This window comes from Eretmochelys imbricata, chromosome 1 (genome assembly GCF_965152235.1).
Source record: "Eretmochelys imbricata isolate rEreImb1 chromosome 1, rEreImb1.hap1, whole genome shotgun sequence".
Lineage (NCBI taxonomy): Eukaryota > Metazoa > Chordata > Testudines > Cheloniidae > Eretmochelys > Eretmochelys imbricata.
In genome coordinates, this window is record NC_135572.1 from 292,649,495 (window position 1) to 292,668,672 (window position 19,178).

The 19,178-nt window shown below is 39.6% G+C and overlaps 1 protein-coding gene across 4 annotated transcripts in view; it reads right to left on the reverse strand.

Annotated features, from left to right (window-relative positions):
• Positions 1-6,106: 6,106 nt before the first annotated feature.
• TBC1D15 (TBC1 domain family member 15) overlaps positions 6,107-19,178 on the reverse strand; it is an 83,497-nt gene continuing 70,425 nt past the window's right edge. For all 4 annotated transcript variants that reach the window (XM_077832784.1, XM_077832780.1, XM_077832778.1 and 1 more), the window contains 3 exons: positions 9,040-9,156; positions 8,300-8,386; positions 6,107-7,481 (listed from right to left, as the gene is read on the reverse strand). In XM_077832784.1, the coding sequence (XP_077688910.1) occupies positions 7,263-7,481; positions 8,300-8,386; positions 9,040-9,156 (423 nt within the window). In that variant the 3' untranslated portion in view covers positions 6,107-7,262. The remainder of the gene's footprint in view (positions 7,482-8,299; positions 8,387-9,039; positions 9,157-19,178) is intronic.

Consider the following 19,178-nt stretch of genomic DNA (forward strand, 5'->3'; position numbering starts at 1 on the left):
AGGCTGTTTAACCTAAACAATATTAATAATTAGATACATTTGTTAATTTAGTTTAATTATAAATTGGTTTCTTCACATGTAGTCTCTGCAGAGAAGGTCAATTAATTTTAACTATATGGACAGTTTGGAAAGTCTGTTTTATTCCATTGTGAAGATCGCTGATGAAAAAGAAAACAGACTGACAAGTGCTAAATTTCTTTAAAGGCCCAATTTTAATTAAAACTCAAATTACAAAATTTCTTGTAAATTCTCAGAAAATGCAGTCTGTTCCACAGATTAAGTGGTATCATTTTTGGAAGCATACACTGTATTTTTCATACCAAACAAAGAGGTTAAATCCCTGCTTTAATTGCAAAATGGAACTCAAACTTAAGTCTGGAGTTGGGACCAGTGCCTCCATAATACAGCACTTCTTGAATTTAGTAATAATGTGATTAGTGCCCTAAGAAAACAAAACATATTCTGAATCATAATTCCTTTTCTTTCTTCAACCCCTGAGTAAATATTCCTGATGTCTTCATTGAAGGAACAAATGTTTGCACACTCAAGTACAATGGTTGCACATGTAAATGTCTATTGAAATACTCCGCTGGACATTTGTGCATGCTATCACTCAATTTGCATGTGCAATCACAGCAATAATTTATCCTAATGCAGGTGCATTGGACAGAGCTTCAGTCTCCTCTTAAAAATTTGTCTTTTAAGGGCCAAGTAGGATTGCCCATTTTAAAATAAAGATGATCTTGTGGATCATCTCCCCCACCCCATGGTTGTATAGCCCAATTTCATCCTATTTTTAATAGCATAGAGAATCTTCTCTCCCATCCATGATCACGTAACACCAATGTGGCAAATACAGCAATTTTTTACATGAGACAATAATGTTATTAAAACATTTAATGTATTCTGGTTATTTTAATGTGTATTAGCACCCACAGCCATGTGACCATCCTGTTCTCCATCAACCGCAGAGGACCACATCTAGGGAAATTCACTGTTAGGGCTTGTCTATAGAGCCCTGCAAATCTGTGGATATCTGACCATTTTTGTGGATAATGGTTCGGATGCAGATACAACCACGCAGGGCTCTACCCACCGGCGGCACCTGGCCCGCAGCATCCAGCTCAGGCAACCCAAGGTGCACAGTGCACTCGGGGACAGTGGCCAGCAGCCAGTGGCTGGGACTGGGCAGCAGGCTGCAGATGGGGCTATCCAGCACTCGCTCACTGTGCAGCTTCGTCTCCAGCAGCTTGGGCCTCCTCAGGCAGCGCCAGCGTATCCAGCCCGGCAGCACTGGCCACGCTCCCAGTCCTGGGCCTGGAGTGGGCAGGGCCCCAGCGCCTCACCCGTCTGCCCCACTGTGATGCAACACGCAGTGCTGCTGTCATGTGTCATCGCTTGCGAGCCCCCAGGAGCAGCATGCAATGTGACACCCCTCGGGCCCCTTCCCCACGCCGCCCTTCTTCTCGAGACCGTGCCCCCACACTGCTCCTTACTTCCAGTCCCCATCCTTGCACTGCTTCTTCCCTCCAAGACACCCCCGCCTCCCCCGTCGCTAGCCCTTGTGAGACAGCTTGCTGCTGCGGGTGTGGATATGGATACAGGTAAACGATGGCTAGTGGATCGCATCGTGGGTTGATCCTGGCGGATTCGGATTGTATGTGGATCCCTATTTTTGTATCCATGCAGGGCTCTACTTGTCTACATGGGGAAATTGACTAGAATAACTATTGTGGAATAAGTCATTCTGCTACAACTATTCAAGGATAGCTCCCCCTGTGGATGCTATTCTGAATAAACCGCATTCGGAAATAATGAGCGCCCTTCTAAGCAGAAGAAGTACTCCAGTAAAAAAATCACTTTTGTTCTGGAATTGTGTCCATGAGGGGAGTTATTCTGGAATAGCTATTGCAGAATAGCTTATTCTGAAATAGCTATTCCAGTCACTATCCCCAGGCAAACAAACCATCAGATAAAATATGACAGCAGTTCTTAACAAGGGACCGCAAGCAGGTTCCAGAGGGTCTGCCAAAATAAACCAGAGAGCAGGGTCGGCATTAGACTCCTTGGGGCCCAGGGCAGAAAGCTGAAGCCCGAGCCCTGCCACCTGAGGCTGAAGCCAGAGCAACTTAACTTCATGGGGCCCCCTGTAGCGTGGGGCCCTGAGCAATTGCCCTGCTTGCTACCACCTAACACCGGCCCTGGCTTTTAATCTACTAGATATGCAGAAAGCCAGTTGTTGTGGCACAAGTGAGCCATGGAGTTTTTACAGCATGTTGCGTGCGCAGTGGGGGGCAGGGCGGTGTCAAAGGTTGAGAACGCCTGCAATACAAGTCTGTAACAAACATCACTCTCCTTTTTAAAAAGTGGAATTTAAAAAGCAGGCTGAAAAGGAGCAGGTGTGTGTTATGTGTGTGGGAAGGGAGTCAAACTTTCTTTCTTGGAAGTAATATTTATCTGATGGGCAATGTCACACTCTAACTAGATAGGGATTCACTTGCATCACACTTCAACAGCCATGAGCAGCCAGTGAAACTGCAGCATTTTAAAATCTGGTTGTCCCAAAGCTCCTGTTAACATCTCTAGCAGTGAATGCCATAGCACTTGGAAGTACATTTTATTCTAAGCTGGGATGCAAGTTATGAAATGGGAAATTACTAGAGAACTTCTAGTGCTCACCAGCAGGGTCCATATTGACCAGTTGGTGCATGACTCACTAATTTACACCCCTTTGGTGCGGACTAAAGCACCACATAGAGAAGTCCTAGGAATATAAAAAGCAATCACTATACAAATACAATTAGAGCAGAATAATCAACAATGCAACATTAAGTCACTAATTTGTCCTTAGGAAAAATACCATATGAAAATTTTTAAAAAAATTCTCCAAGTGGACAAAATCAGTAACAAGATGGGATCTATTAACATTCTTTCAATGCTCAACTTCACTCAAACTTACAGTTCAATGCAAAAAAGTTGCTAAATAAAATAGAAATCAAGGAATTTGAGATTATAGTCCTTAAAGCAACCACAACTCTTATAGCACAAGTGTAGCACCTACACTGTTCAGAGGTATCCTTTATGCCAAACCAATACATATTCTCTTCCACTGAAGAGTGTTTAAGACACATTCGCTAGCCCCCCCAGCGGTGCACACACAATTGTTTAAAAACCATGTCTGACACACAAACCATCTACACATTTATTTCAGTTGAATTGAACTAGGTTTAAAATTTCAGATGTGTACAGATAAGTAACGCTCTTCCTCTCACTAATCCATCCTTTCTTTCTGGCAACATTAAAAGCTACTATAAATCAAACACTTGAGTAGGTTTAAACTTTCAAGGAACCGCTGATGTTTCTCCTTTTTCCCATAGCTCTCCTCTTGCCCAAAACAAAAAGCAAACAAAAATCCAAGAGAAGGCATCTTCAAAATTAGTGTAATTTTTTGTATGAGCAGGCCTGTAAGGGCAAATCACTATTGTGGACTGTCAGATAAGCAAAACTATATATATTTTTATAACTGATGTAATAAATGGAGTTAAGGTTGAGAGTATTAGTACTTTAACAGTTTAAAAAAAAGACAGGGATGTTGTAATTATCCCCAAACCAAGCATTACAAAAACCCAAAAATTCAGAGTCAAGTTTACACTTAAAATAAATCCAAGATCACACTACCATATGATTAAGGCTGATCGTGGTCTCAGATTAGAGTAATGCATCCATAAAAATCAGTGGTAGATTTTTCTCCTTCCGCTGCATCACTGAACAGTCTACAGAAGAAGAGTCTACTAATGAGTGATCTTGCAATGGAGCCATCACTGTCATCAAAACATATCCAACCCGCTCCAAGCCTTCCAGCAGCTCTTTAGCACCAGCTCAAGTGCTGACCCTTTTAATCTTCAACACCCCAAAAGTGGCAAAGATCTATCAATCAATACGGTCATTACAGCAAGTGAAAGGCAGAGTTTAACCGAAGAAAGTTGCAACCTTCTTTTAATGTTAACAACACCTTCTGTGTAATAAAAATAAGCAATTTAAAGAAATGATTGAAACAATTCAACCTGAATATATTCTTCCTAAACTTCTAATATACTTATGTTCACCATACTATTCAAATCTTGTTGAGAAAGGAGTAACAGGTAGCACAGTTCTAAGCCACATTGCAGAAGTTCAACATTTCTTCTGCAACCACCAGCTTTGTCAGCGGTATCTGAAAAAGGAGGACTGATACCCCAGCTTTCCAATGGCATTGAGTGGAACTCTCAAAGATTGTCTTTCTGTATTTTCCATAAATGTGTTGAAATATCCATGGATCTCAGGACAGTCTTTGATCTAAAGATAGGATTTGTTTTACACAAAAAGGACGGAACTCTATGGAGAGACTCAATTTACAAAAGCAATTTGAAGGTTGCTTTTCGCAATTCGAAGGGCTTGACAAATTACAGGCTGAAGATATTGTTGTTGCAGTTTCGATATGGCTTGATTTAATTAACAAAACACTGGAACCACACACAGATACTTCAAATAAAAGATTCTGAGCCAGCAGGACTGAATTAAAAAAATAACTGTCATAGCATGAACCCATATGAAGATGCTAACATGAGGATGAATAAGCTTAATGCTAGCTCATGAAACAAACATGAGTTCCTTCCTTTTCTACCATTTAACGTCGAAGATCCAGATTTGTATCCCAAATATAGATTTGCAAAGGTAGTTTTTCAACAATTCATTATATCAAATTGTTGACAGTAAGTTCACAAAAGCCAGGATATGTTGAATTCAGAATTTTATACTATTCTGAACACCTCTGCATTCCTTCCAGCCAGCTCAGCATCAACGGAACATGTTTTAACACACACAGATTGTTTTGGATAAGGATAGGTATTACAAAAGCAAATAAGTTGGTAAAAGATATTGGTATCTAAGGACAGGGTGAAGATTGGTAGGCCTACTGAATTATCGGACCGAGGGACTGTATTCTTACATTTTAATGAACAGAAAGGCAACCATTATAATTTGGAAAATGCGTGCCTCTTTAGATTTGAGAAATGCATACACATACAAGATGAACCAGACAATATGCCTTTAAAAAAAAAATCTTTGTGCATTTGGGAGGGATGGGAACCTGTTCCATTGTGTTTTTTCATGAAAGAAAAAAGCCACAATAACCCTGCAGATTACACTTTGGGGACTTTTTTTTTTTTTGGGGGGGGGGGGGAGAGGGGGAGGGTCTCATAATATAGAATACATGAGATAATGGCCAAGAAATGAGCAAAGCTTGCCATGACAGTCTTCCTACTAAAACTTCACAGCTTGTGTATGGTTTAGCCATATTACCTATATAACATTTCTTTCACAGGGTTATTCATGCAAATATTCTAGAAATATATTGTGCAAGGTTCTCAGTGAAACAACGTATTTTGCTCTAGAACACACTAAAGCAAAACTCCGTTAATTTTATACTTTTAACTCATGTAATATACTAGAACAAATAAAGCATTAGATTTCTTGTTATGTAAAAAGAATTACCCAAAGGGAACAAAGGTATCATGATGCTTCCAAGCAATTTCCTGTAAAACAGGAAATTAAAGACTGTGGAGATGCTGAGTTCTGAATCCTTGACTTTTGCTGAATGAGTTTTTTAGTTATTAACTGATGAGAGATAACACACTGATGATATTAAAAATGAAATCTGTACTGATTCAACTAACTCTTTGCCATGTTTGCTCACAACAGGTGAGAGAAGTTGAACCAGGTCTCCAGTCATTGCAATGATTTGCTTTATCGACTGAAGCCTTTTTGTGTCAATTTAAGTATTTGCTTTGGACAGTTCCAGCATCATTTATAATAATAAGTTGTTCCAAAGTAGGAGGGGGAAATACCTCCTCTGCCTACTCACTATCAACAACCACCTTGAGATGAATAATATATTCTGTTCTGGAGAAATCAGATTTTTCCATTGCCCTTCGTTACCATTCAAAACAAAATTTAAGTGACTTGGAAACTGCTATTAGCTATGTCCCATCTTCTATCTGTTTTCTCATATCAACAACCAGACAATTAAGTTTTTTCTCTAAATATGATTTAATTAAAAAACACTAAATTGGTTTTGAGGTTTATTTTATAATATGTACAATAGTTGCAAAATAACAATGAATATATTGAATCAGTTTTGTTAAATACCACAAGACTTAAGAAGATCATACAGCATGGCATGGTATAAACTCACACTGCCTTTTTCATATACAAAAGAATGTTTTAAGATCATTGTGATTACTATTTTCTAATAGTTTTGTACCTGCTTTTAAATGCCCTAAGGAGTCGGACATAGAAACAGTTTAAGTAGGAGTTTACTGATCAGTTAATATACTACTAGCAAATTTAATAAACATTATTGGTAAAGATAAACTTTGCAAGAAATTAATTGTAAAATTACACCAGGCGTAGGACTGATCATGCCCACAAGAAATAGTTATTATTTAGAAAATAGTTTTCAAAAAGACCCCAGGTTGAAATTGTTGTGTATTAATTTGGTCAAACTGACTAATGAACAGTGAAGTTTATTCAAATATTGAAAATATGCCTATCCTTTTAGTATTCACAAACAATTGCTTATGTAGATAGTATATATATATGTAAGTGAAGAGATGTTAAATGTAAAAAATATATTGTTTGTCCATTCCTGGGTTACACAAAATTCAGCATCTGGACATTAAAACGTCATAAGTCAAAACATCCATTTCAAATCTACATTCAAACAGCAACAAATATTTTTGTAAACATTTGAGAAGGAAAAACCTCTGTTCATTTACAAAATGTTCCTCTTCTGGAAATCAGCATCTTTTCAGCATGGAAATGCTGTACAGGAGCTTCAGTTTGCCCATTTTGAATCTGATCAAAACCAAAGAATCACCAAAGCTTAGAATAATAAAAGTCAAAACTCAGCAGATGCATCATTTCCAAATCACCCACCTTGTAACTATTAGCCATTTCCAGTTCATCACCAAAAAAGAAATGCACTTTGCTACAAAAATAGTAAGGAATGTTATTGAAAACAAAAGGCTATTTCGGTAGAAGTATCTACAAAAATAATTAGGTCAGGTCATGTTGTAAAGCTTTAATGCAAGAGCATTACAGTACAGAATTTCTTTCCAAAACCTTAAAGCTTAATCAAACACCAAATTTTAAACATCCACCTCTCAAGTGCTTGAAAAAAGAGCTGCAGTAAAGTGTCTCTTCAAGAATTTAACCAAGTGTAATTATGTAGGTGTCAATTTATGGGCAATATGTGTCACAGCCATATGTTGTGCATTATCTTTTGTTCCGTTGGCAGCAGTTACAGGCATGGAGATATTTTGATATGTTGATGCAGAACGACTCATCATAGTAACACTTTCATCTTCTCCAGTGTCTGAATCTGGTGTTGTTACAGCACTGTTCTCCATCCCCAGGATCTCACAAACTGCTTGAGGCAATTCCTATGAGGAGGAAACATTTATCATTGTATTTTTTATTCTATTAAACAAATAAAATTGAAGAGTTAATTGAAACACATTAGCAAGCATATTATGCTTAATAACTTCTTGAAAGCACTTATAAGAATAGAAGTCTAATCTGTAGTGAAAATGTGTTTAAATATTAATTTTGCGTAAGGGTTGCTTGTTTTCAAGAAAATTACCAGCTGCTATCTTTGCTCCCTGAAAAGATCTTTAAAGGTGATAGGGAACCTTTATGCCACAGTCTAAATTATATTAATGTAATTATTATCTGATTAACAATGCTATTCATCTTTGCTCTGAACCCAAAGTATAAGTCAAATCAAATCAAACCAACCATTATAAATTTCATAACACTGCCTAAAACTTTTTCTACCAATCTATCAATACTCAACTTTTCAGCACACAACAAAACTAAGTCTATGTGCTTTTAGTCCAGCGGGCAGCAGGGTAACTCAGACTCCCCTCTCACCCCTCCCCACACATCAAAAATCAACTCAACTGTATACCAGCTAATCTAACCTGAACGAAGTAAAAATAACCTATCCAAGAGCAAAACTCCAGCTTTTTTCACACAATAATACACTTTTGATAGTGAATGTACAACTCTTGCCTGGACAAGTATATGAGGCTTTTGTAAATATCTAATCAAAGGCTGATAGCATATTTCCATCACTTCCAAAAACTTAACTATTTCAAAAGGGACTATTTCAAAAGCTATACATGTATATGAATATAGACAACTATGTATTTTTTTTACTCTCTCAAATACTCATAGATATACTTTAAAATAACTTTACCTTGCAATTCATCATCTGGATAGAAATTGCTTCCGCTTTACAGAGTATATCTTCCACATCAATTTTCATAGACAGTTCATTTATATGCTAAAAATATATTCACAAAAAATAAGAATGGAAAACAGTAGACTAGAAAAAAATATGCTGTTGTATTAAAATAATAATATTCTCCTCTATTGTAAGTGCCACGATGGACATTAAGGGGTCAAACCTCCAAAATGCTCAAAACACTGCACATGCATTGATAAACAGGAGCTGAATGTGTTCAATATCTCAAAGCAATTGATCAGCATTTTATAGGATTCTTAAAATGAGTATGTATCAGTGTTTCTTACTCTAATGTAATATACAATAGCATATCACACCAGGCAACCATAATTCCCAGAGCTGAAGAGGTAATAAATAAGTGTATAGAAGATAAGGTAACAATGATTTAGATTTATGCAACTTCCTAGACGGTTTAAAAAGAGTAAGTGCTGAATATTCTATCTACTAGAGTGAAAGTATTATTGACACTTATTAACGCAACACTAGAGGTTTAACCTCTAAATATAGGTGAAAAATTACTGATCCATAATTACATTTGTTGGGTTGCCTTGCCCCTTAAAGAGTTCTGGAATGAAGTAACTATAACTGCTCAGGAGACACACTGTACATCTATGTCTTTTTCAGTGCAGAACCAGAAAAGAATCCATTCAAAAAGTTAATTTACACTTAAAATTAAGAACCTCAGCAGATACCTTTAGTATTTCATTAAAACCATAATGCTTGTCCATTATTTGCTGCTTTTCAGATTCCAGGATAGCACAACAGATGAGAAGATGAAAATTCTGGCAAGGCAACTCTGTCCACATTACCTGTTAAAACGTTAAAACTGCTTTTTAAATTGGAAATGAGAATTTATGCCTTTCTTCTGAAGATCAAGACAGACATTGAAGTATAACAACTTTTCACATTTAATAATAATATAGCTTCAGTATGCTTCCTAAGCCTAATGGTTTAATTAAACAACAAGCTCCTTTTTTAAACCAACTGAATATTACTATCACTGGCCGAAAAACAGTTAGTGATAAATAAGTCTAAGTAGTTACATGCACAGTCCATCAAGACCATAGGTCCGCTGAGGATGTCTACGATGGATACTCTCAAGCCCAATGTGCTTTTATGGTCTTACTGATGCCTGCTGGTTCTGTCCTAGTTCAAGAAAAAAAATCTCTTACGCAAACAAGAGGACAGGTAATTGTGTACAAAACATTTATGAATTCTAATTGTTTTACATGGCTTGACAGGTCTTGGTATAAAGCCAGGAGAATCCAGCGAATTGATAGAAACGCTTACTGTGCTTTCAAATCTTTACAAAAGGTTCTTATAAGCCAAACTGCCCCTCCATCCTCACCCTACCACTCTATAACAAGCCTGTAGTCAAAGAGCATGTATGCAAACTAATGGCTTGCTGCTTTGTGTCAAATACTGATCAAAGAAATCAATAGAAAAACCCTTCATTGCGTTCAATGGGACCAAGATTTAGCTCTTTGAACACAGTACACTTATAATTATGATGGCTCCATTTTAACATTAGGATTGGTGACTAAAAGAGTAGATTATAACAATTGTTTGACGGAAGGGGAAATCAAAAATGAAAGACCGAAACCTGAAAAATCTACTTGCAAGAGTAGTCCTTATTCAAGTGAGTAAAACCACCGAAGTTAATGGGACCTACTCCTTTAGCAAAGATTACAAACAAGAGTAAGAGTTCAAAGAATCAGGCTTTGTTTAGATATGACATGGGGGGGGGGATGAAGAGCGAGAGGAAGGTTTACATAAAATAAGGTTCTGAAGTTGCTGCTTTCCACAAGGCCTGCACAAGTTTACCCCCCCCCTCCACCCGCCCCCACACAGTCATCTTGCATTCTTAAATGAATATTCAATAAAAGAGGATATTTTCTCACTATTCCTTCAGGGAATAGTATGGAAATGATTAATCAAACATCTTTTGTGCCAGGTATTTTCCCCCATATACATACAGGCACGATGGCAATCGACAATACAATCAGTAAGCAATATTCTTAACATATTTCAATGAAAGAGTGGCCTTCCTGACAGCATCTTATTGGATTTTTACTTTTACTAGTGAAACAAAGCATTTTACACTTCCAAGCATTGTACAAACATCAATCAATCAATCCTCAACACGCTTTTGTGGGAAAATTGAGGCAGAATGATTAAATGACTTGGCCCAGGTTACAGTGATTCAGCAGTAGATCCAAGATTACAAACACAGGAGTTCTTGATTCAGAGGTCCAAAATCAACCCACCAGACTATGCTATCCAAAGACAGCCTGGATTCTGGGTTTTTACACTGAGCTGTTCATGTTCTAGAAACACAACTTTTTTAAAAAAGGAAGCAAAAAAACCTGAACACTACACTAACCATACGAAGATTACGACCTAAAAATCTAAAGCTGGAGGCTATACAATTACATATAATTCATTACTTATATTAAAGTACTGCTTTGCAATCCCAGCTCAGACCAATGTCACATTGTGGCTGTATGTCCAGTGGTGGATTTAGAATTAGCGGGCCCCGTGTGCAGCTTCATTTTCGGCACCCCACCCCAGGGGACCCAGCCAAGAAAAAGATTATATCTCCCGCCCATTTTTCATTCTTTTTTCCTTCATCCTCCTCCTATATTATAAGTAATGGGAAGTAAATGAAAATGAAGTGAGGTACCTTGATTGGGGCAGAGGGTTGGGGTGTAGGAGGCCGTGCAAGGGTTGGAGTCTGGGAGGGAGTTTGGGTGCTGGGTGCAGGCTCTGGGCTGGGGCAGGGGTGTGGGAGGGGTTGGGCTCTGGGAGGAAGTTTGGGAGCGGGCTGGAGCTGCGGAGTCGGCACCCAAGGCAGGGGCAACGTACAGAGACGCCCCCACCCAGAGGCCACAGGGATATGCCAGCCGCTTCCGGGAACGACAGAGAGAGGGAGGCAGAGCGGGCAGGGAGCCACCTTAGCCCTGCTGCTGGCAAATCTCTGTGCGACCCTTGGGGGGAGGGAGGCAGCAGGCCTCCGTGCACTGCTCAGGGTGGGGGCAGCATGCAGAGTTGCCTCTCCCCAGCCAGGTGCACACAGAGAATGCCAGCAGGCGGCCCCTTCCGGGAGCGGCGTGGAGCCACTGGCCAACGGCCTGGAGGCTGCCTGCCTGCGCCTTGCTGTGCCACCGGCCGTGACTCAGGCAGGTTGTCAGATGAGATATGTCCTGCATTTTGGGGGCTCCGTGCCATCGCACAGTCTGTTTCATGGTAAATCTGCTCCTGCGTATGTCTGCCTGAGCTGGGAATTACACCTCCCAAATGCTGTAACCTAAGTGACTTGCCTGATGTCACACAGCAAGTCTGTGGTAGAGCCAGGAATCTAAATCAGATCTCCTGAGTGAGTGCTTTAACCGCAAGACCATCCTTACTCTTAAATCAACTAATGATTAAGAGACCGTCAAGCAGAACTAGAAAACATTTAAAATTCCCAGAGCAGATAGCCAATTGTATAGGCTAAGCCCCACCATTCACACTGTAAGGGTAATGGCAAGAACTCAGCAAGAGTCACCGTTACTTTCTATGTTTACATTTACCTTTTTCAAATTTCCTGCCAAAATACTCTTTTGGTTTAGAGTAATACCATAATAAATATATGAAATGTCCTTTCCCCTTCACCTCCTTGCCCATGTTTCAACAAGTATCCAGCAGTTGTGTTCCACATTTCTTTACATTACTGTGGTATCTCATATAGTCCAAAAATATTTTTTTGCTGAATTACAGAAAAAACAAGTGATTTTTTTACTACAATAACTTAAGACGACTAGAGAAAAACACACATGAGTTTTGTGTCACTTTTTCCCAATCTACATGTAGAAAGTAAATGTTTTCATTTAGGTATGAGCAGCAGTATTTTCAGCAACAGTCAGGAGCCCAATTTTGTACAACTCTCAGAGCAAACAAAGGCAGCCTCAAAACTGTTCATCATGTTAAGAGTCAGCAGAACAAGCAAAGGATGTGATGTTCTGCTCCTCTGCTTCCAGCAAATGCTTCATTCTCTGGAGAGCAGAAATTCTGATTTCACCAAAGAACTCTGCAGCAATCCATTTATATTCCATTTTTCTCTCCATGTCTTTGGAGACCAATTATCCCATTTTCTTTCTTCATGCAGATTATGGGAACCCACTGGGCCCTAGGAATTGTAGGAGAGGGCAAGTTTACAGTCTGAGGCCTAAAAAAGATCACTTTTCCATGATCCTCTCCTGAGAAACTGTCAGTGGACAAAGGCCATGTCTACACTGCACACCTCTTGCATTGGCATGTAGAGTATGTGTAGCTACACGCTGCAATGAAAGGCAGGTGACAATGAAATCACAATTGACTCAGAGCTCTCAGATTTGAAGGTAACTATTTCCACCTATCAGTAAAATAGGATCATACGTAGTTCTCTGAAGTCAGTTCTGACCATTCCTAACTCATGTTCCCATTTGGAGTGGGATCAACACTCAGTTTTCACCACCTCTGGCACTAGTAGCCAACCACTTCTAGTGACAGTGGTGTAGTTTTTTTTTTTATTAACTAGATGATTTGTCCTTCAAAAAAAATTCCCCTCAAGGAATGTGATTAAAATTCTAAGTTAATTGTTCTATTTCAGAGTCTAGGGCAACCAAAATAAATTCATCTTCTAGTTAACAGATAATGTTTACAATAATCACGCCGGGATTCAAGGGTATCAGCTGCATTCCTTCCTTCTGACTTTTTCTGGAGTTCTAGGTAGCAGCCTAGACAGCAAGAAGATTTCAGCTAGAGACATTACTTTTTACTACTATTTATTTATTCTTATTTAACAGCCTCATGTACCTCCGTGACCCCCTTTGAAAAGATAAGTACCGGGTGACCTCATCCTAAATTTATGCCCACCCAACAACCTGGGACTATAAGGTACAAGTTGATTTAATAGTAACTTCCTCACAGGGATATTAGCCATCCCCAGCTTATAGGAGGAGGACCGGAGAAGAGGCCCATCCACTATTTAGGCAGTTTTGGAAGCTAAGGGAGGCCATTTTGGGTATAAGGTTGCCGCTGCAGAGCTCTCTTCCCACAAACCACAGGAAAAAAGTGGTCCAAGTTCTCAAAGACAACACAACTACCACATATGTGTTTGCCTTGCCTCTGTCAGGAATTAGAACAATGATGCAGAAAAATGGAGGTTCCCTAAGTGGTTTCTGAATTTTATCAGAATGTAATCATGTCTTCCAGTTAGTTTGTTTGGGATGTTTCTTTGTTTAATACACAAAGCAGCACAGCAATTCTGAGGTATGTTATGCAGAGCACCAAATCCTTTGCATCAAAAAGTATTATGCAAAAGCACCAAACCCTTCTGAAAATCATCCTAGTTCGAGGTTTTTGGCAAAAAGTCTAAGGTGAAGCAATTTTTGCCCCGAGATTATTTAAACAATTTAAGTTTTACATTTAAATCAGCACTAGAGACACATGATACTCATTCTGCCAGAATAGCAACCACTTCCAAGATTTCTCTCTGAAAATGTATTTATTATAGATATTTGTCAGATTGCCACTTGTCACTTTTACTCAATATTACTATTTCATAACTGGAGCCAAACTGAATGCTCATTTCAGTGAAGTAGTCCTCCAGTGTTTAATCAGCTAACCACTTTTCAAGTAGTATTTCTGAGGAATGTTGCCACTTGTTCATCTCTTGTAGTGTAGATCTGCATAGGTAATTTCAGGTTGGGGAAAAATTACTTGCATATGGAATTCTCTGAACATATTTTCTTTGCACAACCACACTGACCCCCTTTCCTTCCCTACTTCTTCAGATTTGTACAACTAGTTTAGAAGAGGCAGGGAGGAACCAAAGGTGGTTATGGGATAGTACCTTTTATAACCATGTTGGAACATCTGAACTGTAGGACAGCATTTACATTACTTTAAAATAGTTCTGGGATAATAAAGCCTAGCAAATGACTCTTACAGTGGGAATGTGAAGAGGCAATATATTTTGAGAGCTCGGTACTGGCAAGTAACCCTTCATTGTTTGAATTTTTTTTATTATTATTATTACAAACAGATTAATATGTTATTTCCAGCAAGATTATCTCAAATCCCTAAAGTTCCACTTTAGCTAATATCTTGCAAGCTATATTATTTAAATGAGATGGGCATATAGTTACTACATTTATCTCCTCTCAGTCTCAAGTGTTATAAGTGCACTCCTGTGAGAAACAAGCAGTAAACCCTCTTGAAGGCTGTACTAAAAATGTTTCCTAAATTTTCAAACATTTGAAGGAAAATAGAAGTTGAGACGTCATTTAACATGCCTGTCTTTCTACAGCTCAAATCAATTTAATACCAATTCCAGAGCTGCAACTGATTGACCTACATTATCTTTCTGGGAACTTAATTACCTTAGCAAATATATTTTTCAGAAAAAAAATCATTCAGTTGGCATTGGCAGGGTGACTGACTATTCTTTTCTGATACAGATTTTCATTTGAAGATATAAAATATTTCATTAACATTATCAATGGCTCTACTCAAATCTTTTTTCAACAGGTCATAGCATGTCCATTTTATTGTTATTTTGCTTGTTTTTTCTATAAATTAAAGTTTCCCTGCGTTTTCTCTCAATTCAAAAATTCATGCTTTACTACAAATAATGAAAACAGTTTAGATTTTCTTTCCTTACAGGTCTCAGGTCTAGTTTTCATCAGTTGTGTTAATAATTATTAATGAGGCAGAAACTTTAAGGAACCTAGGAGGGAAGCACTTAGAAGTCCTGAGGAAATTCCTCTACAGAACATCCAGGGCTGAAAAGAACCAGAAGGGAGCTCCATTATAAAATTCTACCACATCCCTTTTCGACAAACTCAAAAATAGAGTGAAGAATTCTTAGCTCCAGTCATCCCTGCCCAAGTATCAAAAAGAGGAACATTGCCCATGTTTTGCAAAACCTTGAAATGATGGCAACCTGGAAAAGACCTTGTTTGAAAGGCCAGGATTTTGTATTACTGGCACTGGGTGCCAATCTCTATAGCAAATATTTGCTTGGTGGTGTTCTCAATTATCCTATCACCAATGAGCCAAATCTCACAATAAGAGATGGGCAGATTTCCTTTAGCCTTCATGAGGCAAGACAGATGGCAGTTTGACTGGGCCAACCTAACGTGCAACTCAGTTTTCCTGGTACACAGTGGATCTGACAAATAGCAGGAAGTTTTGATGCTTTCTGTAACGATGCTTTGCTTTTCAAGACTTTCTTATTAGTTGACATAGATGGCTAACGTTATGCTATTGATAAAGAGAGACTTAACTGACAAAGAACAGTTTGAGACTTCTCAGGGATAGCACAGGAGTAGCTTATCTATTACAGATCAAGTGCAGCAGCTGCCTCTGTGTCTTCTCTTCTTAGAACCATAGTTTAACCCTACACCTAAACCAAAAAAAAAACAAAAAAAAAACACCTGCACTTGAAGCATAAACAAGAGTACAACAAAAACATAAAATCCAACAGAAGTCCAAAACCCTTTACCTCATGAGTCCAGGGCTCACCCCAGGTAGCTCAGGGACTCTCAGAAGTCTTTTGCCAAACAGAAACTTACCCCACTCTGAGGCTCTGTACACAACTCCCTGCCTGCTCCACAGACCTTTAAGAGGCTTATTCTGACACCTCGTCCAGGCAGTTCTTCCCTGTCTCCCTCTCAGCTAAAGACCCTACAGCAGGTCATGGCCAGTCATCAGTCACTGGAGAGCCCAGCACATTTTTGCTTGGCCACCTCACCACTCAGTGGTTTAGGACGACTTATTTTAAAGAAGCCAGCAGAATGACAAACTAGCTATGCTTCAAAGTTTCAAATACCTTAAGTATTGAGTAATGTCTACTTAAACTACATAAAAACATATTTATATTGCATTTATGGTTGCAATATCCATGTGATGAACACCACCACCATACAATATATCATGCACATTTTACCACATCAGCAACAGTCTGTCCAATAATCCCTCTCTAATGAGACTACTTGTAACATTCTAAACTTTTGAGCAGCTTTACACAGCTGCCTTTCCTTCTTATGTGGAATTTCCCTGTGTAATTATACTGGTCTACAATAAAGAGCAATCCTATAAAACAACTACAAATTTATGGTTTGGTATTTGGCAAACTATCAATGGTAGAAATGGATGTTTTATAGCATTGAAGCACTGGGAATTCCCCCTTTCCAAAATAATTTGCCATTTATTTTTAGCCCTTATTGTGTGTGAGATAGACATTAAAATAATATTAAGATGATCTATAAGGGGTTATATGATCTATGAGGGGCGATCAGCAGGTTATCTCAAGTGCTTATATACGAATGCACAAAGCCTTGGAAACAAGCAGGGAGAACTGGAGGTCCTGGTGATGTCAAGGAACTATGACGTGATTGGAATCACAGAGACTTGGTGGGATAACTCACATGACTGGAGTACTGTCATGGATGGTTATAAACTGTTCAGGAAGGACAGGCAGGGCAGAAAAGGTGGGGGAGTAGCACTGTATGTAAGGGAGCAGTATGACTGCTCAGAGCTCCGGTACGAAACTGTAGAAAAACCTGAGTGTCTCTGGATTAAGTTTAGAAGTGTGTGCAACAAGAGTGATGTAGTGGTGGGAGTCTGCTATAGACCACCGGACCAGGGGGATGAGGTAGATGAGGCTTTCTTCCGGCAGCTCACGGAAGCTACTAGATCGCATGCCCCGATTCTCATGGGTGACTTTAATTTTCCTGATATCTGCTGGGAGAGCAATACTGCGGTGCACAGACAATCCAGGAAGTTTTTGGAAAGCGTAGGGGACAATTTCCTGGCGCAAGTGCTAGAGGAGCCAACTAGGGGGGGCGCTTTTCTTGACCTGCTGCTCACAAACCGGGTAGAATTAGTGGGGGAAGCAAAAGTGGATGGGAATCTGGGAGGCAGTGACCATGAGTTGGTTGAGTTCAGGATCCTGACGCAGGGAAGAAAGGTAAGCAGCAGGATACGGACCCTGGACTTCAGGAAAGCAGACTTCGACTCCCTCAGGGAAGGGATGGCCAGGATCCCCTCAGGGAAGGGATGGCCAGGATCCCCTGGGGGACTAACTTGAAGGGGAAAGGAGTCCAGGAGAGCTGGCTGTATTTCAAGGAATCCCTGTTGAGGTTACAGGGACAAACCATCCCAATGAGTCGAAAGAATAGTAAATATGGCAGGCGACCAGCTTGGCTTAATGGTGAAATCCTAGCGGATCTTAAACATAAAAAAGAAGCTTACAAGAAGTGGAAGGTTGGACATATGACCAGGGAAGAGTATAAAAATATTGCTCGGGCATGTAGGAATGAAATCAGGAGGGCCAAATCGCACCTGGAGCTGCAGCTAGCGAGAGATGTCAAGAGTAACAAGAAGGGTTTTTTCAGGTATGTTGGCAACAAGAAGAAAGCCAAGGAAAGTGTGGGCCCCTTACTGAATGAGGGAGGCAACCTAGTGACAGAGGATGTGGAAAAAGCTAATGTACTCAATGCTTTTTTTGCCTCTGTTTTCACTAACAAGGTCAGCTCCCAGACTGCTGCGCTGGGCATCACAAAATGGGGAAGAGATGGCCAGCCCTCTGTGGAGATAGAGGTGGTTAGGGACTATTTAGAAAAGCTGGACGTGCACAAGTCCATGGGGCCGGACGAGTTGCATCCGAGAGTGCTGAAGGAATTGGCGGCTGTGATTGCAGAGCCATTGGCCATTATCTTTGAAAACTCGTGGCGAACCGGGGAAGTCCCGGATGACTGGAAAAAGGCTAATGTAGTGCCAATCTTTAAAAAAGGGAAGAAGGAGGATCCTGGGAACTACAGGCCAGTCAGCCTCACCTCAGTCCCTGGAAAAATCATGGAGCAGGTCCTCAAAGAATCATCTGGCTGGGATGATTTAACTGGGAATTGGTCCTGCTTCGAGCAGGGGGTTGGACTAGATGACCTTCAGGGGTCCCTTCCAACCCTGATATTCTATGATTCTATAATAACTTTTTAGAATATACATTATTAGAGGCTTCTAAAATGAGTTAGCTATAATTTTCCTCCCCTTCGAAGACCTGGTATCTTGGCAGCCTGGGAGATCACAAACGATACAATATTTTATTGGCACTATTTTTTGTAAAGGGGTTTTTTTGGTTTTTTTTTTTTTGAAGACTTTCTAGAGTTTTTCTGGAAAATAGGTGGCTTAAACCAAATACACACTTATATGGCGAGGTATAAAGGTTTTACTGCCACTGCATAATCTACTCATAGTATTCCAACTCATGAATAATAAAAGTCATTCCAAAATCATACTGATAGAACATTTCTATCTCAACTAACCATCATAAGAACATAAGAACGGCCATATTGGGTCAGACCAATGGTCCATCTAGCTCAGTATCCTGTTTTCTGACAGTGGCCAATGCCAGTTGTTTCAGAGTGAATGAACAGAACAAGAAAATTACTGAGTGATTCATCCCATCATCCACTCCCAGGTTCTGGCAGTCAGAGACTAGGGATACCCAGAGTATGGGGTTGCATTCTTGACCATCTAATAGCCACTAATGGATCTAGTCTCCATGAATTTCTCTAATTCTTTTTCCAATTCAGTTAGTTTTGGCCTTCACAACATCCTCTAGCAACAAATTCCACAGGCTGACTGTGCATTGTGTGAAGTACTACTTGCTTTTGTTTGTTTTAAACTTGCTGCCTCTTAATTAAGGAACTTCACTAAAATATTCCCAAACTGGGTCTCTTTTGAGGCCTGCTGCCATTATAGGTTTTCACTTCTAGTGAGAGAATGGTATGGTAAATCTCAAATC